This window comes from Anser anser (assembly GCF_964211835.1).
Source record: "Anser anser genome assembly, chromosome: 17".
Taxonomy (NCBI): Eukaryota; Metazoa; Chordata; class Aves; order Anseriformes; family Anatidae; genus Anser; species Anser anser.
In genome coordinates this window covers 7,997,097-8,019,216 of record NC_139738.1, presented here as the reverse complement: position 1 = coordinate 8,019,216, position 22,120 = coordinate 7,997,097, and the positions used below count along the sequence as shown (strand labels likewise).

At 43.8% G+C, this 22,120-nt stretch overlaps 1 protein-coding gene and 1 long non-coding RNA gene across 8 annotated transcripts in view; one reads left to right on the top strand and one right to left on the bottom strand.

The window, feature by feature from the left end:
- The window catches only part of DDI2 (DNA damage inducible 1 homolog 2), a 26,019-nt gene extending 9,150 nt beyond the window's left edge, over positions 1 to 16,869 (top strand). Inside the window, exons 5-10 of one of the 3 annotated variants that reach the window (XM_083802921.1) lie at positions 1,670 to 1,797; positions 2,416 to 2,544; positions 3,341 to 3,444; positions 3,861 to 4,050; positions 8,587 to 8,649; positions 10,456 to 16,869. In XM_083802921.1, the coding sequence (XP_083659047.1) occupies positions 1,670 to 1,797; positions 2,416 to 2,544; positions 3,341 to 3,444; positions 3,861 to 4,050; positions 8,587 to 8,603 (568 nt within the window). In that variant the 3' untranslated portion in view covers positions 8,604 to 8,649; positions 10,456 to 16,869. Of the gene's footprint in view, positions 1 to 1,669; positions 1,798 to 2,415; positions 2,545 to 3,340; positions 3,445 to 3,860; positions 4,051 to 4,264; positions 5,379 to 8,586; positions 8,650 to 10,455 lie in introns of those variants that run through there. The other 2 variants (XM_083802920.1, XM_083802919.1) reach the window with 2 other exon arrangements.
- Positions 5,202 to 22,120, bottom strand: LOC310883097. Of its 5 annotated transcripts, none has more exons than XR_014573319.1 (5): positions 21,897 to 22,120; positions 21,134 to 21,270; positions 20,159 to 20,304; positions 17,583 to 17,666; positions 5,202 to 7,676 (listed from the first exon to the last, which is right to left on the bottom strand). It is a non-coding gene; the product is annotated as an uncharacterized lncRNA (long non-coding RNA). The 5 variants fall into 5 exon arrangements; XR_014573320.1 differs by having other exon boundaries at positions 21,134 to 21,192; XR_014573322.1 differs by having other exon boundaries at positions 21,904 to 22,120.

Genomic DNA, 22,120 nt, shown 5'->3' with positions numbered 1-22,120 from the left:
GAATGGGGTGTCACTTCCCAGATGCCTTCTAGATTTGGTTTCGCTTACTGCTAATTGTTTTGTGTTTCTGGCTGATTCCAGACTGTATTTCACTGCTGTCAGAAGAGATCTTCCATAAAAATATGTTCTGCTCATCAGCCTTTGCTCCGTTTCTGTCTTCCAAACGTATTTGCATTGGGCTGAGGCTTGATTGCTTAAACTGGGTGATAAATCCTTGAGTTGGAACATGGCTGGTGGTTTTGTCCCCAGTAAAGAAATGTCTTTCTGATGCAGGCTCATAGTTGATCATATCCAGAATTAATTTGCGATAAGTCATTCTTGCGTTATAACTGACAAAGTGTTGGTACTGGATAAAGGCTTAGCACAGCGATGCAGAAAAATGTAATGCATAAATTGCATAAATTTATAGATAAAACATTGCTTGCAGGCACAGGAACACTTTTCTTGCTCCATAGATGAGGGAGAATTGGGACAGATAAAGGTGATGTGCCCAAGGTTGTACAGCTATTAGGTAACAGTTCAGACATCTAGCAGTCCCCAGATTTCACAGCCCATTGAGTTTCTCTGGTTAGTTGAACTCCTTGCTTAATCAGGTATCCTCTGCCTGAGATTGATCGGGAGCTCCTGCAAGCATCACACTTTTTTGAGACAAATCTCTGTCCTTCAAGTGTATCTTAGGTGGACAGAGCATCAAACACGGAGAAAACAGAAGCTTCAGATCACTACATAACTGATTTGAGTAGCAAAGGACAGTACAATGTGCAGCTCTTTGTTTCACAGGTATGTGAAGCCAGGGCAGGGTAGCAGGGTGCTCCCAGCTGAGCCAGGTCGCTGTTAGCTCTTTCCCTGCTCCACCAAGAAACCGCATCTACCCATCCTATTGTGGAAAGGCTACAGAAAATGGATGAGAGAGGAGTTTGCTTTTCCAGTCCTCCTGCTGAGGAGGAGAAGTGAAGCGGCGTCAAAGTTGGAAGCCCTTTTCCTTTCACAGATAAGGCTATTTCAGATGCAGTCACTGCAGATACCCATCACTTTGAAGATTACCGTAGGGGCCATGATGAGCTTTTTGATAAGTGTTTTTTCTGTAAGCTTGAATTTGCAGCGAGTGCTTGTGCTCACAGTGGTGTTCTCACTGCAGTTTCGCTTATCTCGTCTCCTTCCTATGCCTCGAAGAGGCAAGATACCAGGGAAACGTTGGAGGATTTTAATGTTCAGCTGCTGTGTGGGATTCCGGTGTTGTAGCTACTGGCAACATCTTCATCATATGCCCTCAGTGTTTGCCTCTTTAGAGTGACTAATAAATATGCAGGTTTTTTGCTTACAAGTTCTCCAGGTTAACTCTGTGGTGACAGGTTGCCAACACAAGGTTGTCAGGTGCAGGCGTCTCCAATGCTGTCGTGTGAGCTACACAAGGTGCTGGAGGGAGCAGCCGTCCTGGCTGTGGGGGAAGCGATTTGATATCTCTGGATTAAGCCAAGAGCATTACTAGCAATCCCTCTGCTAAGAAGGCTATGTTTAGCTAATGAAGCAGTCTTTGTTGTGGTTTAAAAATGCTGTTTGTAGCTGATGCAAACTGTAGCAGGTGGGATTACATTTGTAAATTGGAGGGATGTTTATATGGTTTTGCTGACGGAAGGTCTGATTTTTCTCTCTTCTCTGTTAAATTCAGGCAACAAAACATTGAAGAAAATATGACAATAGCGATGGAAGAGGCCCCTGAGAGTTTTGGCCAGGTGGTGATGCTTTATATTAACTGTAAAGTCAACGGACATCCAGTGAAAGCCTTTGTTGACTCAGGTGAATTGCTGCTATTTTCATCTTTCCCCAGAATCTCCTTCCCTCACTGAAGGAGAGAGTACACACTCCAGAATTTTTGCCCGGAGTATTCCTTTTCCGTAATAAAGAACTGTATTACAAGATTTTAAAGCACCTAATTAAAATTTGAGAACAGGCTGGGCTCTAAGGCAAGCAGAGCAAATTGTGGAGACGGTTTGTGAAGCGGCACAAATGAGTGCTCGAACACGCCTGATCAAGGCTCCTGTGAGAATTTCTGGTGTCTGATGGCTGCGATGCCAAAAAGGTCACTGCCACATGTGTATCTTATCTCAGTTTACGGATAGGGAAACTGCCTGCCTTAACGCTGTACTTCCCATCCATACCTTTAAAGGGAAAGTAGTTGGGGCTGTTCCAGTTCTACCGTAGTACATACTTTACTGTCCATGCTGATTTGTGTGTGTAGACACAGTAAATTCAAAGCAGTGTGTGTCATAAAAAGCTTTTTATGCCATAATGCAGTTGCCTGATGCAAGCAGTGTGGCTTCCCTGCTGCTGACTATAAGATCTTAAGCCCTTTCAGGAGTTTCTTTTATTTTGCAATGCCTTGTCAAGACTTAACATGAATTGTGTTGCTGGTAGGTGCCCAGATGACCATCATGAGCCAAGCTTGTGCTGAAAGGTGCAACATAATGAGGCTGGTAGATCGGCGGTGGGCTGGCATTGCTAAAGGTGTAGGCACACAGAAAATAATTGGCAGAGTGCACTTAGGTAAGTACTGGCATTCTTCTTAGGACAGCTTTAGCAGCAGTTTGACTGTATTCCCTGCAATCTTGGTACCAAAGAGCACCTGATTTAATGCTGTGTTTGTTAGAAACTCCCATGAAGTAAAATAAAAGTGCATCTGCAGTACATTCATTTGACTTGGGCACATTAATCTGGCTTCTGTCTCACTTAATGCTTTTGTAATGGAATTACCTCTCTTTTAGGTGAGAGAGTCTTCAGCTCCTGCAGATGTAGAGGAACCGTTCACTCTGGGTGCAAAAGCAGGGTTGATGTGAAGGAGCAGGGTGTCTCCTGTTTGGGGTGTGGCTGTTGGCCTGTGTGAGTTGCTCAGGAAGGGCTCCAGTATGGTGGAGTGCTTCATACTCCTCCAGGAGGAGAAGGCTGGCTGTGTTTGTGTGCAGGTTTTCTGGATGAGTGAGGATTGTCCTTATTGTCTGAAAAAAAATGATCCTCTTTAGTGTTCTTGCTTCTTAGACTTGTGCTTTAATAAGCTGTACACTGCTCCTCTAGCAGTCTAGCTTGGAGGCTTAGGTGAGCCGTACTTAAGGCTCTAGAGCAGATCAGCTTTGAAAACAATTAACTACCTCAGACCAATATAGACCCAATAGTCCCCGGGGCCTGCACGTGGCTGGACTTCTTGTGACCAAAGCCGTATGTCAGAGCTCTAGCTTCAGTTTTACCCAGCAGGTTTGCACAAGCCTTTCCTAGGGGATGGAAGAGCAGAAGGTAATTTGTTGCACTGTAGTATGCAAGGTGGTAACTTTTCTCCGTTGTGTTTCAGCTCAGGTTCAAATTGAAGGGGATTTCCTGGCGTGTTCCTTCTCAATCCTTGAAGAGCAGCCCATGGACATGCTTCTAGGACTGGATATGCTTAAGAGGCATCAGGTATCAACACTTGTTTTGAAACAGTTACTGGCTCTTCCAAGTGAAGCGCTAAGCACAACATAAATGCCATGCCTGTGAATGTGTTAGGATTTTCTGGGGAGAGAAAATAGATTATTTTTCAGCCGGTTACAAAAGAAGTACGTATGCTAGAGACATCATGGATGGATGTATAGGGTGTCTGGCTGCTCCAAAGTTTTTTGCTCTGATCAAAAATGTTCAGAGCTTTCCAACTGAATGATTTATTGCAAAGCAAGTCCTGTAGGGTCCTTTGCTTATAGCTGATGCTCTTGACCCACTTTGCTTAGGTGCTATGAGCTGTTCCCAATGAAATGGATTGTTTAACCTTGTTTCTCCTTTTTCTCCGGGAACTGACTTACTCTTATGCAGGCCCCTGATGTCTCGATGCTCTTTCACAGTGTTCAATTGATCTCAAGAAGAATGTGCTAGTGATCGGCACGACTGGTTCTCAGACCACTTTCCTCCCGGAGGGTGAGCTCCCAGAGTGTGCCAGGCTGGCTTATGGGGCCGGGCGGGAAGACGTGCGGCCGGAGGAGATTGCGGACCAGGAATTAGCAGAAGCAATACAGAAGTCCGTAGAGGAAGCAGGTATCATAACGAGTCCAGCTGAAATAAGAATCTGCATAGTTTTCTTGCTGTGTATCAGGATGTCTGTTGGCAGTCACTGAAAGGCCCCTTCTCCCTTTTCTCAGTTCCTAGGAGATGTAATCTAATACAATATCAGTGAGTAAAAGGTAGAGAGAAAGGGGCTTTGTTCTTGGTTGTGGCTTCTAATTACACCTATCTTTTCCTTTTTGTACAGCAAAATCTGTCCACATGAAGGCATTTGGGGGTGCTTGCTGTTCAATTTGTGCTCTCCTTGCAACTTTCTACCAGCTCTGATATCTTGGTCTTCGAAGGTGTGGAGATAAGTGATTGTCTCTGGCACCCATTCACCTGGTTCAAATTATTGTGCCTAGTCAGGGGCATGACTCAGTTACGTTGTGTTTTAGCAGCCTCACATAGGGTCACTTGTGGTGACCTCTGCAAATCCTGTTCTTAATAGCTACCGCATATATAAGTAGAGGAGCTGTAGCAGTAAGTACAAATCTTTGGAAAGGAGGAATACCAGCCTCAGCAATTATTTGGGTCTTATATGTGCAGTGTCAAAGTACATCTGTGCCTGGTTGCTGCCCCTCCGCTGAGGAGCTATAACTAAGCAATAAGCCTTAACTTGTAGCTTATTCCCACCTGTTTCTTTTTCAAGACAGAGTAAGTTCATGACAATTTTTAGAAACAGTGTGCTATTTCAGCATTTTTGCCTTAGAATGGTGCTTGTGCCCTTGGAAGGTAAACTGTTTTTCTTACTAAAGATTACTGTTGCTCTGAATTTCAAAAGCAGCAGCTGAATTCACATCCTAATGTATATCAGCCTTAAAGATAGTCTGCAAAGAGAATTTTCCCCTCCTCTCCTAGTTTTGTTCCCTGTTACTCTGGAATCTGTAAGCTGCACAAATGAAGATGGTCTGGGCTCTGGAAGATATTGGTAACTGCAAATTTTAGCTAAATGGAGATGCCAAAATAGTTGAAAGCTGAGCTATAAGCCAAACTGTCTGAAACTCAGGTTTTCCATTTAACTCCTCCCTTAACTTCAGCATATGCTTTAGAATAAAGGAGAGCTTCATTTCTTTATGCTATTATGAGAAGCCATAAGCAGCTCAGAAAGTGTATTTCGTAGGACTTTTCCAAAACTGTTAAGGATAGCTTTTTTTTTTTCTTTTTAATGCAGGTGGGAAGATGTTTGAGTTTACTTTAACTTTTTCCTTTGAAAGCATTGCACTAAGATTCTGCTTTCTGTATGTGTGCAGAACATGTTTAAGCTGATAAAGTTGATTTCTTCTGTGGTTTTATTGCTAATCTTTTTTTAATTATAGCATGCTTCTAATTAGAATTGAAGTCTGATAACATTTTTTAATATGTATATATATATATGAATATATTATAATGCACTGTGTGTTTTTTTCCTTTAACACTTCCCAATTGCTGCTTGGTTGTCCAAAGTGTAAGCAGTGTCTTTTCTGCAAATAACCAAGGGGAGCACAGGACTGTACTTAACAGTCCCACTGAACAATATTCTTCTATGCCTGAAAGTTTTCACAGATATAAAACCTCCAGAGGAAGGCCAGTCTTTAGTTTATTGTCAAGAAATGGTTTGCATGTTTGACTTTTTAAACCAAATTAGAATGCTCATTAGCTTAAGTTGCAGCAAGTAAAGAGAAAAAACAAGGATTTGACCTTGCTCCATCAGGTTTTGACATACCTAAATGTCAGACTTGGTGGCTTGGGGTCATGTCTCTTCACATAACCTGGAAGAGAAAATGTAGAGATGTAAATGCATTCTTCTCCTGTTAAAATTCTGAGCTTGATGAAGACAAGGTGGTTTTTTGCAGTCTCCCCCCATTTCAGGTGAGTCTTTGCAGACATAGTTGGCTGGACTTAGTTCTCTGCTGAAAGAGAGGTCAAATAAAAAACAAACCTCTTGGCCTGAAAAATGTGAGTCTTTATAATTAAAGCATTTTAGGCAAGTGCTTTAAAATGAAGTGTCTAAGATGACTTGCAGCTGTTTATATACCAGTACTGTTCTAAAGACCATGAGGCTTTGTTCAAGCTAGTCAGCAATCTGCCATTTTCCATTGATACTGAGCCGTAGAGGAATGTAAAAGATTTATGAGAATAGGAAATCCATTTTATATGTTCACTTAATACTTGTAGAACACTAATGCACAAAATTAAGGTAGGTCTTGCTTAGATTGACTCTCTGCAAGCCTTGGACCTGTTACAAGTCTCTGACTTGCAGGCATCTTGTTAGCTGTATTCTGAGATATCAGACTATTAACTTACACCCTCGTGCTCTTTTCTAAAACAATTAACTGCTGCTAGCTGGTACCAGAAAAAACAAGTGAAAGAACAGTAAACTGGAGAGGAAGAGAGAGAGAGAACATAATGTAGCGCCAAGGAAACCCAGCTTCCCACAAGGCCTGTAATCTTTCATAACAGCTTAAGTAGTACAACAGAAATCACTGTACATCTGTAGACTATTAAAGTTCTCATTTTGAATGCACCTGGGTTATTCTTGAGTTTTATTTAATCCCTGGAAGCCTACTTTTGTGAGCCTCGTGTTTTCTGTCAGCTGACTTGCTGGTGTTTCAACACCTGTGGAAAGGCAACTGAGATGGTAGTGGTATGTTTTACATGTTTGACTGTGATCTACTAGATTCTCCATGAATGCTTCATTTATTGTCTTGAGAGCTCATTCTTTTCTGCCAATATGCAGTGTCCTCCCCGCTATCACCACCCCTGGTAACAACCTGGTGGTTATGGAGCATTTACAAAACTGACAGCGAAACTACAATTGTCTTAGGGGGAAGCATACTGAAGTAGCTTATCCCGCGTGCAGCTTTTCATCCAGACAGCCTGGCTATAAGAAAGGCGTTGCCTCCATATATGCAACTCAGGCTTTTCCTAATATAGAGAGGAATTTATCCCTGATGGTGCACTTTGTGGAGAAGAGTTTGTTCCTGGCGCTAGCTGGATCAATATCCTTGATGGGGTTAGGATTCAGCTCCTGTGGATACCCTGGGAGAAGAATGACAGCAAGTCTCGGAGGGATGGTGCTGAGGAGTGCTTGGCATAATACCAGGTACTTCTGCTGTCTAAATGACTACAACTCCCTGATGTTTGACTGATCAGACCCTGATTTTTGACTCACTGGGTCTGTAATCAGTTCTGCTTTCTCTCCAAAGGATTGGCTTGGAAGCAGAGAGCGTGAACATAATGCTACCACATAGAAACAGAAAAAAATCCCTTCTGTTCGAATGTGTATTCTGTGTCACGAGCCTCTTTGCCACCCTTATGAAAGATGAGCAGTCTGAAAATCTGCAGGATAATTTTGGATTTTTAATACTGTAGCATAGCCAAGTTGTAACTGCGTTAAGACCAGGTGTGTGACCAATAGAAAAGATTGCTCTGGTATAAAATAAAGGAGCAGATGCACGAAGTGTATTGATCAGAGGTGTGGTATCGCAGTATTTACTGCACCTTTTTATCTAACAGAATAAAAGAAATGGGTACCTGAGGTGAAAAAGGCAGTCTTCTTCCGTGACACAGAACAGGAGGCAAATCCTGGCTGTACATGTGAGCGTGGTTAGTCAGCCCTCCCTAGTCCACTTGGATATCTGTAAAAAGAGGGAGACTTGAGGTTATACACAACTGTTTAATTAAGACCTCTGAGCTTGGAAGCTTTTGGGAAGCCATGGAGCACAATCTGAATAGCTGTTTGGGTATCTGATGCAGAACAGAGTAGGACCTTAATGGAAGAACAGGCACTCTTACAGCAAAGGTCATGTTGGTGATTTAACGACAGAATGTGAGCTGATATATTAGCAAAATTAGACCATTAGCGAGGTAAGTTCACTCATTTAATTTAGCCTGATACCTAGACCCAGCGTGTGGTGCTACCAATAGAGATCTGTACTTTATCCATTCTCCATGTGGAGGAGGAAGCAGTTGAGCTGGTTTGACTTCTGGCTGTCTGTTCTTTGCATTGCTCTTCAGTGCCTCAGGGAGTATTCCCTTTTGGGATTTCTGCCCTAGGATCTTTATGCTTCCCATTTGCAGCAAGCCAGTGTTTGCTTATCTTCTCTTGCCTGTGATGGCATGATCCATCACAAGGCCATTGCCACTGGGAGCAGTCTGAGAATTGTGCCATCTCAAACCTCATATCACTAAAAGTGACTCCTGAATGCGGCTGTACGGAAAACAATCTGGTACAGTGCTAGACATCTGCCTTGTGCTGCATATATTTTATCAAGTGTGTAGTATCACCCACAGACCACTGTGCAGTGTAGGCAGTACAGAACAGCCCTTCAGCTGGTTTTCAGCGGAGTTATTTTTGACTCGACGTAATGAATTACCCAGGCAGAACTCCTTTTGGAAGTCAGCGAACCTGAGGAGCTCCTGCTGCTCATGTGCTGTCTTTGTGGACAGTTGGGAGGGGAACTGCAGTGTCGCAGGACTGTAACCATGCATGTTGTGTGCTTTGAATGCTAACGCAAGTTTGGTGTGTTTGTTTCCTAATCCAAACAGAACGTCAGAAGCCTTGATGCATGTAGTGTGTGTTTACTGCAGCTGGAGTGGGCCACAGACCAGGTATTTATAGCCATCAGTTTATAAGCTTTTACTACTACATTCACACTACCTGCAGCAGGACTGTCCTTACTTTAAAGTCTACTGGGGAGAAACCCACATGATGTGAAATTACCAACTCCTCCATTTAAGAGTGTGGAAGAACATTCCGCTTCGCTTGGCCAAAGGCAGCAAACCTGTGTGTTGCCTGTACTAGGAAAGGTGGACCCTCCTGTTCATGTGAAGGAGAGCCTTACAACTCTGACTTTCCTTCCTGTGCGCTCCAAGTGATGCTTGGTGCTTACATAAAACACTTCTGTTTCTTCAACCTGAGCTTCTGTCGAGTGGTCATCCTCAACAGAATGAACGAACTCCTTGACAGTTCAGAGGAGTCATTTGCACAAAATAAACCAGCGTGAGTCCGTGCTGAAAACTCTTGTCCTAATATAAAATTGAAGTGGATCTGGTGAGCTGAAATGCCATTGTGCTGTTGTATGTGTACTGTTTTCCTGAAACAGTCTACTCATTAATGCAACAGTTACGTTACAACTCCCCCAAGTCGCTGGTTATTTGGGCTTATCTCTGACACAAGTATTTTTAAAAGATTTTAAAGGGTAGGGAAATACTTGCTGATGGTGTACTCTAACAGTTTTAACTTAGATGCAGTTCAACATGTCATGGCTACATGTGCAGATCAACAAATTGAAATTGACCATTTATGTTAGAAGTCAGTAATTCCAGTGTTTGCATTAGATCTGGCCTGCATAATTATCTGGTCTGAAATGAAAGCAAGCGTGTTGGTTGTGCTAATATGTAATACTTTTAAAATCTTGCATTAGCACTAACATTTGAATTTTGTGATAAATAGCTATCTTTTGGCTTTAGGAGCCTGTGGACTCCTCAGTCTTCTGGGGTTCTCTAATTAAAGCCTAGGAGGCTGCCTGTCTCTCTTATATCAAAATTGCTTCAACATAGCCTGCTTTTAGAGAAACCAATTGGCAGCTAGTTCCCTTCCTGCTTGACAGCAAACAACATTATGTTGAAAAAGAATGAATAACTGACAAGTAATTTTATATCCACAATTTCAATTCAAGCTGACAAATCATATGGAGGATGTTGACTGAACTGTGGGTATCTTGTTTTCTAATTGTTACATGCGTTAACATGCTGAAGGGAAAAAAAATAAAGATAACTGCTCTGTATGGCTAGAAGTTTACTTTGCTGCTGTTACTGCAGCTGTGCTGATAACCAGATGAGAAAGTAATGGGGTTCTTTGGTTTATGCTCTTGATTAAGGAGAAACTTATGGCTAAAAGAAAACCTAAAGTTCTTTTCAGCTTGAGCAAGCCATCTGTGAAGCACCCCTCTAACTACTGTGTACGTGTATCCCATCGAAGCCTGCTTTCTGTATCACAAAGAGGAGTTTGGATCTCGCTCTCCTTTGAAAAATGCCCCTTTAAAGGGGATGCTGGGATTTATCATCATCTCAGTGACTGCAGATATATCTGCTCACTTTGAAATGTAAATGTCCTCTAATTGTGAGCTCTTTGAGCACCCTAGAACTGGCTTCTTGTCTTTCACTGTCAGTAATGAAGTGTCTGCAGCTGGAATGTAGCTGCTGGATTTGCACTTGGTTATTCTTGGAGCACTCAGGACAGTTTGTAACAACTTCTTGCAATAGCTGATGATATGAATGGAGCGGTGCTCTGGTGAGTAATTTCCAAGCTGATATGCAAACTGTTGTCTTAGCTTCTATTCAGAAGGTATAGATATTTGAAAATCATGGTTCTCCTGTGTTCTAACTACTTCTTTCTTTCTGTCTTATGTATAGAGAATAGTGACAAAGAAACTACCTCACTGGAAATGCCCTCATTACCAGCTTCTGATGGGTTTCAAAATCCAGTCCAGTCTTCAGGACAAAGTTCTAAGATCTGTAATCCCACAAATCAATTACTTGATCGTTCTGTCTCTGCCCCTGCTTCAATTTGCTCATCCGAATCTAGCCTCGCAGAGCCCATTAATCCTAGAGCCGTCAAGTCTTTCGAGTCTTCAACTGAATGCCAGATAACCCCAGAAAAAGAACATCCTCTCTTATTACAGCATCTTTCCAAAAACTCTTCCTTGGCAGATAACAAGCCTTCTCTCCAGACAGGTGAGGTAACTTGTTGCAGTCCAGCTTGCCCTTCACAGAAAACACTCAAAGAAACATTTGTTGCTGACAGTCTAATGGAATGTAACGCTAAAGAACACGGCTGTGGTCAGGAACCTCCTTTGGAAGTGACAAAAGAAAATAGTTTGACTAACACTGCTAAGCACGGGCAAATTGAAGATGTATCTCTGTCTTCAGAACAGGAGGAACAGAAGCAAAAGAATAAGCTTGCCATAGGCCATCAGACGTGCAAAGAATCAGAGAAGCCTGAACAGCTGGAGAAACAAATTGACACAACTGACCCAGAGGTTCCTTGCAAGGTTGGTGGGGTTGAGAAACCTGTTGTGGAAGAAGAGGGCCATACAGCCAGCCAGCCAGAAAATCCTCCTGCAGAAACGAGAGGAGATGGACTAGAGAAAGCAGATCTTCCCTGCATGAAAGGGAGTATCCAAATGTCAGCCTCCTGTAGCTGTATGCATATGGAAGTAGATGTAGTTGAGCGGTCAGTAGCTGAAGTGCACAGCTCAGCAAGCAAGCAGAAGCAGCAGCCTGAGAACGGAAGTGTATCTGACCTGAACTCAGATGCCTCCTCTATGGAGGTGGAGTCGTTGAAGTCTGCAACCTCCTTGAGTGATCCAGTTTCCACCCCTGATGTGTCACAGTCCAAAAGCACCAGTGAAATTCCTGCAAAGTATAATGAGTTGTCCAATGAAACAGCTGAAATCAGTTCTCCCCCCCCCAGCATCCACCAACCGGACACAGATCCAGGAAGACCTGTAGAAGAGCCATGTTTCTCTCTAGCAACAGCCTTGAAAGAGCTTCACAGACTCTTGATTATCAGTCGTAAAGGAGAATGTAAACTCCTTGCATCTGAAGTCTCTCAGCTGGAAATGGTTCACAAAGAGCAAGCACAGCAGAAGGGGTTTTCTGAAGATGAGCAAAAAGGCTTGCATCCAAGTGGCCAGGAACAGAGTTGTTCCTCCTTTAAGGGGAGGTCTGAAGGTAGAAAAGCAGAGGGGAACCATCCTTGTGATTCTGGCACAGAAAACAACCTTGGGTCTATCAGTCACATGGAGTCAGCTATTGGAGAAGGTGCTTTAGAGATTCAGGAGTTTTCAGGTAAGAATGATTTGATTTTAGTGACTTCTGCAGCGACATCTGACCAGCAACAGAGCTCTGAGCAGGCTGAAGTTTTGGCAGAATGGAATCAGAGTCCAACTAGTCCAGCCTTGGAACAAAACACATCTATTTCCTCTCAAACTGCTTTGGATGAAGATGCACCTCAAGATATTCGGGCACCATTCACAGGAGCACCTGGGAGAAGCAGCAGTTCTTCTCCTGAAGGTCCGTGGTCATTGGGTGGGTGTGAGGAACCGCTGCTGAGCCCACTTGCTGGCTATACTGAATTTCCCTTGGCTGCTTCTCCACCACCTGCTTTCCCCGCGGCTGATGTTGATCGAATCCTTGGTGCTGGTTTTACCATGCGAGAAGCTCTCGAGGCTTTGGAACAAGCGGATGGAAATGCAGATCTTGCTCTTCTCATTTTGCTCGCCAAGAGTATTGTTGTTCCTACGTAACTACGGAGGAGGTAGCTGCCTGGGGTGTCTCTTCCTTTAAAGGACGTATCTAAATTACACATCACAATGTACAAGCAGAATGTTGAGCCAGATTTTTTAATTCTTTGCAGCCAAAGTAACTTGTCTCTTCTGTTTCACTTGTTAGATTTGGCCTTTTAAAAGAAAGAAAACGTCCTAGCATTGTGTGGACAAGATAGCTTTTAATTATGCATACTGGATTAAAATTAATGTTTTTATTTAAATGTAAAATTTTAGAATAAGCTCCAATGTTATGAATAAAAAAGCAGAAGCCATTAAGATCGCCACCCTGTCCAGCGCAAAGCAGATTGTGAAATAAGTTGAACGTGTGTGTGTGTGCAGCCAGTGGCGAGGCACAGCACGTGGTGTTACAGGACATGAGGTGCACACTGAGTTTGGGATGGTGCAGGCGCAAAACACCGCTTTTCTAAATGTACTTTGTGGGTTTTACCAGTTTTCTCTCTCCTGTGCTTTATAACCAAACGTATGGGATGCTGATGAAACATTTATGGCAGCTACTAAAGGCTATGTAGGTGCCCACAGATGTGTAAAACTTCGCAGAAGGAGTGGGAGGGTGTGGGGTGGTTTTGGAAGCATGTTTTCGTGTGTGCACGGGAAAAGCTGATGCCTGCTTTTGCCAAACCCTTTTATGCTTTTGGGCCAGTGTGTTTAAGTTTACAACGTGGGGATAAGGGATAGGGAGAATAAGGGAAGGGATAGAATTTGGTGCTACCAAAACTAAGAGATGTACTAACTTATTTGAGGATATGCTGGTATTAATTGTAGGGGGGGGGAAGGAGTATTTTACTTTTTTTTTTTTCCTAGCCTTGCCCACACCGTGTTCCCCCCCTACAAAAGAACAAGCTCAACTGCTGCAGGCAGAATGTTAATGATGAAACTGCTTAAGAAACCAGCCGTGTGTTATGGCTCTTAATCCCCCTCTACCCGTGGAAGATGGATTCTCTATGCACTGCATGGGGGTGTGATCAGAAGAATGAAGAAATCTGCTTTGCACTAATTCATCTTGATGTTTGGGGGATCATCGGCCTCTCAGCTGTGGAAATGCAAACTGCAGAAAGTCTGTAGCAGCTGATGGGGTACTAATGTAATACCTCTTAAAGAGTGAGGGCTCCTGAATAGGGTTTATGAAACAAATGCACTTGACGTGGCTTCTGCATTATAACCATCGTGGCCTTCCGGGAAGTCCTTGGTGAGTAGTAGCCTGTCTGATTAGGACTCACTGAGGCTGTATTGTAGGAAGCTCTTTCCAGATGCTTTTTTTTTTTTTTCTTCCTCCAAATGAACTACTTTTTGGTTTTCTGCAAAGCCCCAAAACACTGTTGGGGCTGGGGAAGGGAAAGGAAAGCATGGTTAAATATGATACCAAATTTTAAGTAGGAACTTTTCCTTAATCCCACTTGGAAATCTCTGAAGTGGATTTTGTGTAAAGTGTTCATCTTTAACTTCCTGCTTTGAGCTAAACCTGAAGTGATGGATCAGCAGTGGCTGGAAATACGTTTTGTTCATGGCTTTCATTTGTTATAATTGTCTCAGGCCTGTCCCTGGTGTTTTGTTTTCCCTGTTGCTTAGCAGGTTTGCCTGTGTGTATGTTAGGCTTTTTTCACGCAGGATAGCTTTTACACACAACACAAATCTGGTTTCATCTGCGAACTTGCAGGAGTTTCTCATGTCAGTAAGTGATGGTTGTCAGATTTTTCTTAGATGCTTGGGTAGCCAAGAGATCCTTTATATTCTAAAGAGCTTTAAGGCATTCCTCTGTTGAATGGAGCTTTTGCTCAAGTTCTGGAGCTAGGCCTGGGGCTCCCAGACACATTTAGCTTATTTCCCACTACTTGTGGTGGCAGCAGTAGTCACTGTGCATGTGTTGGAAGCAGCGTTTGGCTGTTTGGGACCCCCTTGCCTGAGTAGCATCAAGTAATTCACTTCAGGCTCTGTTCAAAATAAGTTCCTGAGGCAAGGCTACAGCTTTATGATCTTTACCATGCAGGCGGTAAGAGTTTAGCCGTGCTGAAGCTTTTTGATACTTTCCTTGCAATGAGCACCCCAAATCAGTGAAAGCCAGATCTGTAAAGGGTAATGCTTGGACTGCTACAGGAGTACAGATGTTGTCATCAGATCTCTCTCTAGAAGCTTTAGGAAATAAGATAACAATATTAGTCCCATTCCCGTATGGTTCACTATCAAAAGCAGCAACATGAATGAAGCTCCCAGCTCTCAGATCCAGAGCATCCTCAGTCTAAACAGCCTGTTTCTGCTCCCGATTCACACCATGGGTCTCAGTGAGGTGGTCCTTGGAGCAAGCCCATCTCTGGTACACATGGTCAGTGTACCGAAGACACCAGCTGCGGGTGGTTGGCCCCCCTGGATGCGTGAGAGCTGAATTTGCACCCTTAACCTGCAGGTTCATTTACTGCCAGCTTCTTTGAAGCATCAGATGTTAGCCATTCAATGTTATACCCTTTTCATATTTACACTTTTATGTTTTTAGAAGCAATTGCTAATAGCTAGAGAAAGTACTGCTGCTTTGCACCAAACTGGTTAAAGGCTCTAGTTTTATGGCCACGTTTACTTAGATTGCATATACAGAATTTATGCTATAAAAGCTTTAGAGCATCAGCCAACTTGCTTCAATGCTCAGTTTTATTCTCTGTCAAATATAGTTTTTGAAATCTGCCCTTCTGCCAAAGCTGTAAAGAAGCATTTATCGATATTGCTAGAATTTCCTGGGTAACTTTCTCTGAACTGCTAGAAACAAAGCCTGACCCCCCAATTGATTAATACTTGTAAAATTATTTTATATCAAGTTGGTCCAAGCCTGGTGATCTAAATCTCTTCATTTCACAGAGCCTTGCTTTGAGTGAATGGTTATGTGCTGCTAAATTAGAGAATAATTTTGGCTTTTCAGGAGCAAGATTCATGATAGAGAAAATCTGGGCAGTGGTGAGTATTTAAGGTTAAATAAAATGTAATAGTTAGTGAATGCTGTCTAAAAGTTGTCTTCTGTTTTAACGTGTATGTGTCCTCTCTGCTTTATGCACATATCCTTTGCTCAGCCTTTAGCAATCTCTTAGCTGGTCTCTCTGCTTACCTGGCCAACAAAGTGGGAATATTTGTATTTAAACAGGGATGGCAGACTGTTAAAGTTTTTCGGCTAGAGAGGGGGAAAAAGGTAATGCCAAAAGCTGTTTAAGTGTCCAAAGGAGCTAAGTAAATGTATTCTGGGCTAAAGTAAGGCTCTTCACACCCGTCTCTTGCCCTCCTCATTCATCAATGCTCCAATATATTAACTGTCACATCAGCTTGGCAAAATGATTTCACTATGAAAAGTCTTATCTGTAGAGAATAAAGCAATATTCAAGCTGCTTCATTAAGATGCCAATGCCTGTGGGGACCCTACCGGGTCTGTAGGATTTGTTTCTGGGTATTTCCCAAAGCCACTGTGGTCATGTACCTTGCCATTTGGTTTCTGGGAGGTATTCCTTTCCTTAAAGATACTGAAGGAATTTATTGGGCTTCTTGCTGAATGCTTATTTCTGTAAATGAGGCTCTAGGTAAGTTTAGTGATGTTCAGTGAAATAACATCTGAAAGTCTCTGGGCACAGATCTATCTGACACGAGGAGGAAATATTTCCTGGTGACAGGCATGTTTACGGGCCGCTGAGCAGAGCTGCACTGTGCTGTATTACTGTGACAATCTCTGCCTTGTTGCTAATTATGTTTAACTTTCTATGTAGACACTTGGTCTCAAGGACTGTTAACCTTGTACCTCCTAGATATGTTCCTTTCTTTCTGTCCTTGTCTCTCCCTCTTTCCTGCTGTCTCTTTTCCTCCAAAGTAGCAATATTTAAGCGTACTTGTTGGATGCTTAACTTCCAGATGGTAAGTTTTCCTTAAAACACTATGCCATTTATCAGTAAAAGGAGGAACATATCCTAGAGGTTTCTTCACCAGACTTGGACTTCTTGCCACACAGCTCCCCAGAACTCTAATGTGAATTCAAAGAGGAGAAACCAAGAGGCTTTTTGCCTGCCTCTCTTGGAGGTCAGCTTGGGAAATTGGGTTGGTTTTGTGTATATCATTCCCTTATGAAGCGTTCAAGAGATTTCTTCCTGCACTGTGTAGACGTAGCTTAGTCTGTGATCCAAATGTGTAGCGGTTTGGGTTTCTCTTTGACTGATGCTTTTTAGCTTAAGAGTTTTACAAACTCACTTAAGGAACTTGAGGGAATCAATACTCAGGAATCCTAAAGCTGGTTGCATTTGTGTCATTTACTCTTCTGGGCTGAACATACTGCAGTTGTCCTTGCAGACTGAAGGGAAGTGTGGTTGTATCATCAGAAAATGGGATGTGGTTCTGCCCAAAGTAATACACACTTGATTCTTTTTTGATTTTTGTTTTTTAATATTGGGGGACTGTTTATCAACAAAATTGATGTGTAAAAATTTGATATTTAAAAAAATGAATAAACACTTTATCATAATGTTGCTTGATTGGTCTGTCTGTATTTCTGAAATCACCATCCCTGCACTGAAATCATTCTCAGGCCATTTTCTCTAAAGTCAATAGGATTTCCTTAACATAAATGTTGCCATTTGAACTATAATAAGTAGAAATCGATGGTTAAAATGGTTGCATTGGCAGAGGCTGAGAGCAGGCATGAGAAATTCAAATGTTCCCCTTCTACAGAAATAGGTTGTCAGTTTCTTCAGGCATTGATTGGAAGTAGAAGGGTATAATATAAAATGTAGGGTATGATATACAATATATAATATTATATTAATATATAATATAAAATGTAGCACTTGGCCACAATACTATTTGCTGGAAAAATGAACAGGGAATCCTTGTGTCTCTTATGTACAGATTTCATTTTCAAACAGATTTGAAGATATTTTTTTTTCAGGAGCTAAAAATAATCTCTTGGGACATCAAAAATTTGGTATTTCTATCCCTATGAAGCTCCTTGTGTCAATTTTAATTAGAAATTACTTTTTAATAATTCCATTCCCTTAGCATCATTTAATAGAACAGGTATAGGAACTGATGCAAAGAGGTGTCATGTGCAGCACTAAGCTGTCCCACTTTGTTTTGGAAAGGGGGAGAAGAGGATTTTCCTCCTCCAAAACCTGTAGCAACATTTGTTTCATGGACCAGTAATTCCTTTTTCTTATCTTGAAAAACAGATGCACTTGCCTTGAGAGGAGCACTGAGGTTTCTGACCATTAAATCTCATGCATCTGGAGAACAGGCAATGGCATTGCAAGATCAGCAGACACACTAGAAAAATAAAGGGTTATGAATCAGTTACTGTGACAAAGCAGTTCTGGGACAGTGGTTTCCTCCTCACGTGCCTGACATGTTTGGAGCTCTACATGTGATGCTGGTGTCATTATAGATGAGCTATTTTATGTCACTTAATTATAAAACTGTGTTTTTAATTCTGGTCTTAGGGTGGGAAAGGTGAAGGTTTTGATGTGTGCACTGCTACAGGCCCATTCATACGTTGACCAAAATGTTGATTGCAGTCCATTCCCTTGGAAGATAATTAAGGACTAAAGACTCTTACTGTTTGAAAATTATTTTGAGCACTTGAGCCTTGTCCATTCTGCTTTATGAAGATGATACTCTTTTGGTACTGTATACAAATGCAAATTAACTGCACTGTTGCAGTTTGGGTTTGTGATCCTCCAGGTCTGTCTCCATTAGGTCATTAACACTTTTACGTCTGCAGCCCCGTGTATGACTAAAGGAGGTTCAGACCCTATGCAATAACTATAAAGCCTACTGTGAATTGGTGGCTTCCACTGGTTATCGTATGGGATGTGTTAGGAGATGCACAAGGGACTCCCTAGTGGTCTAGAGTTTACAAATGACAGATGAAGGTTTCTTTGAGTAGTCGTGTGGGTGCAGAAGCCACATTAAGACCAGGAGCCGGATGCACGGAGGTGAGCATTGCATCACAACTTTCTGCACTAAAATAGTCAGCAGAAGTAATGTGACTAAACCACCCCTCATAAATTCAGCAGTTTCACTCGTGTGAGTGCAAGTGAGCCACTTCTTGGACAGGTATGTCACCAGAACGGGATTTAGGAAGCCCTGCTCTCCAGCCTGGCTTTTGATTTGTTTAATTAAGGTTGATTATCTGCTATACCTCTTCTTTTTCCTTGGAGTAAACTGAAGGGGGAAGCTTCCCCCCAGAAGCAGACTGCAATGATCACTCCACTATTAGTTAATTGTCCGTGACAACCAAGCTTACTAATTACCAGGTACTATTATGATTGCCAACAAAAGAATTGAATCATGCAGACAGGGACAGTGGCTGGTGGTTGCAATTCCTCACAGTAGCAGCTACCGAAAAAGTGACTAGTTTTGAGCCTCTTTGTTAACAAATGAAAAGGGGAAACGTTTTAAAATCAAACACTTGGGCCCAGATGGGAAATGTTTTAAAATCAAACACTTGGGCCCAGTTGTGAAAACATAGGTACGCTCACAGGGCTGTGGCCTGCACAATGTTAGAGATGCAGGGCTTGCTCTTTACTTATTCTGATAAATCTACAGTCTCTTCTCTGTCTTTTCCTAATCTAATTCTGAGCCCTGGCTCTTGAGAGGAGTTACCTCCCCTCTTCACACTCCTCAGTAAGAGCAGACTGTCACAATACACGGCCCGTTTTTAATGTAAATTATACTGGTGTTTTGTTTTGGTTTTTTTTCTTCTCCTTAAATCTATCCTACTACCTTCTGAAACATTTCTTGTCTCTTTAATTTTCTTCCTGATTACTGGTGAGCTTCTTGAAGTGCCCTGTGACTGTAGTGCATGATAAGGCATGTTATGTATCCTGGGACAGTATCTTGCACTTGGTACACATTGCTGTAGGAGGTGAGATACACCTCAATGATTCATTCTGGCCTTCTGTCTTTTTGTGATGAGCTCCTGATGGCTCCTCTCTTTCTGGATAACGTTCTTCATGTTAACTTTGGGCTGTAAATGCTGAGCAAAAAGCCTGCTGCTGTCCCAAAGAGTTGAAAATCTCATGGGAAGAGGGTAGGAAGCAGATGAGGATGTGGGGAGAGTGGGATGACAGCACCAGAGTTTGTTTGGGGGAGAATGAGAGCTGTCTTTAAATGCAGGTGCTCCTGTGGGAGTTTCTCATGGAAATCCATAATTGTGTGGTGGAAGCTTTAAGGGCTTACAGTCGCCTTGCTGGATGCAACAGGTATCTGCAAACTCCCTGCTGTGCTGTGCAGCTTTCTGTGGGGCGCAAGCACTAAGTGCTGTAAGGCCCAGGTATGCCAAACCTGGACAGAGAAGCTGCAGTCAAAGCTAACAATGGCTTTGTGCTTGCGTGGGAAGCAGGACAAGGGCTTGGAGTAGAACAGGTACTTAGGGCATTCAAAACATCCAGGAAAACTGTAGGAGACGAGGAAGTCTATACTATGGGATTTTACAGTTACATATGCTGTGCTGTGTCTAGTGCCTTCAGAGCAATCAGGAATGCAAACAGATGCACTTCACTGCTGGCTGGTGCTGTGCAGCATGCTTTCCTTGTACCTCAATCATGCTTTAAATGCTAAAGTATACCAGTAAATAATGAAATTGTGTTGGCTCTGGTTTGGCTTCTACAAAGGGGCTGACACTACTTTGCTGGTCTCTCCAGCATCCTTTTAGGGATTTTAGACTTAGATGTTGCATGCCCAGGTCTGCTACTCAGTAGCTGTGTGCACTTTTTTAGTGGGGTTCTGACCCTCTGTAATGTCCCACATGAGCTTACCTTGTTCTGGTCGTGACCATTCAGCAGGAGAGCCCTCGCTTCCTTCCCTGTGTGCTGAGAATCTGCAGTCACAAGCTCTGATCCTTTTGGGGGCTTGCACGGTGCACTGATTCTGTTTCTCCTGCTGCTGGTGGGCTTGGAGGGAGCTGAGAAAAATAAGAGTTCTATGCTTTGGCTCTGTTTTAACCCAAGTGCATATGAATTGCGCTCTCTTTCGTTCCCTGGGAGTTTCTCCCCCAGTTTCCAAAGCTGTTAAACTGGCTGGGCTGTTCCCGCAGCAGCTGCAGGAAAGGCCAGACTTGACCTGGCACGTCAGCTCTGGCTCAGCCCATCCCTTCCCTCCCAGCAGGTTATTTACAGACGAAGTGTTGTGAATGGTGCAGGGAATGCGCTTGTGGAGAGCTGCTGGCTTTTCCTTTTTTAACTGCTTTTACTTTCAGTTCTATTTTCAGTTATTAGCATTGAATGTTGCATCAGAGCCTTTCACCTGAATCTCAAGAGTAGGGTTTATTACTAATTCTATCTTTTATTTCTTCATCCTCCCTTTCTAGGAGCAGTTGGGCTTAACTGCTGCACCCTGCACCAACTCCTCACTCTGTCCCACGATGGCTATTGGGGCTTGTATTTATTTGTTCCCAGCCCTCCAAAACAGCTGCTGCTTGTGTTTTCACATTTGCGGACTCGTCTTACAAATTTCCTTCTCTACAGGCTGATGATCAGTTGTGTGACTGCTTTTGGCTCCTACCAGGGCCCACCACACTGATAAATGACATTGATGTGTTGATGGGCTAGTATTAAAAGGCTGCTGAACAGCAGTGGGAGATGGGCAATGGGTTTTGATGCTTTTTTCATTGGGACCCTTAGCCTGATCCCCCGTGGTGGTGGCAGGCAGGGGCCCACGCAGGTTTGGCCTCTGAGGGACATTCATCTGGCCCATTTTAGGCCCCAAGTTGCCAAGCGACCATGTGTACAAACCTTAGGAGAGCAAAGAGATGGGATCCTGTATTTATCTCTGTTTTTGCTGGAGATGCATGCTGCAGGACGAGAGGAAGCTTTGCTGTGGCCCTTGGTGGTTGGGTGCTACGCGGACCTGCTGTTTTTCCCTCACATCACTAAGTAGTGACACAAAACGTCACTTTCTGTTGACACTGGCCCCTGCCAGGCCCTGAAGCACAGCAAGGCCATGGGGCATGCAGGGGGGTCTGGCAGCCACCTTGCCTTGTGTTCCCAGGCTGGGGGACACAACGCTCCCCACCCCTTGACCCCTCACTGGGCCCCCAGTTGACATCTTCCCCACAAGTCCCCTCAGAGGGCTGCACGGGACCCAGCACTGTCACCCTGTATCCCCTCATCTCCCTTATGTCCCCTCGTTGGGTCCAACACCATCTTCCCTCCCTGCACCCAACGCCATTTCCCCTCACGCCCCCTTACTGAGGCCAGGGCCACGAGGGACCCGGTGCCCCCTCCCCACAAGTCCCCTCATAGGGTCCAACACAGTTGCTCCTCGCGTCCCCTCCGCCATCTCCCCTTCATTGGGTCCTTCACTGTCCCCCTCTGCCCCCTAACCGAGCCCAGGGTCAGGAGGGACCTAACGCCACCTCCCCTCCCGCACCCAGTGTCATCTTCACTCGTGTCCCCTTGCTGAGCCCAGAGCTATGAGGGACCCAGCACCCTCCCCCCCCATCCTCCTCACGTCACCTCACTGTGCCCAGCACCACCGCCCCTCGCGTCCCCTCACCAACTACCCGACCGTTCCCCTCGTGTCCGCTGCCTTCATGCAGGGCCGTCAGGGACCCAGCGCCAGCCCCTTGCTCCCCCCCTCATCCCCTCGCCCCCCGCCCCGTTCTCCCCGGGGCCGCCATTTGGGGCGGGGGCGGCACCGCTGGGCTCCGGGAGGCGGGCGCCGGCTGCGGGGCGGGCCGGGCCCTCCTCCTCCCCCCTGACCTCAGATCCTGGCGGAGC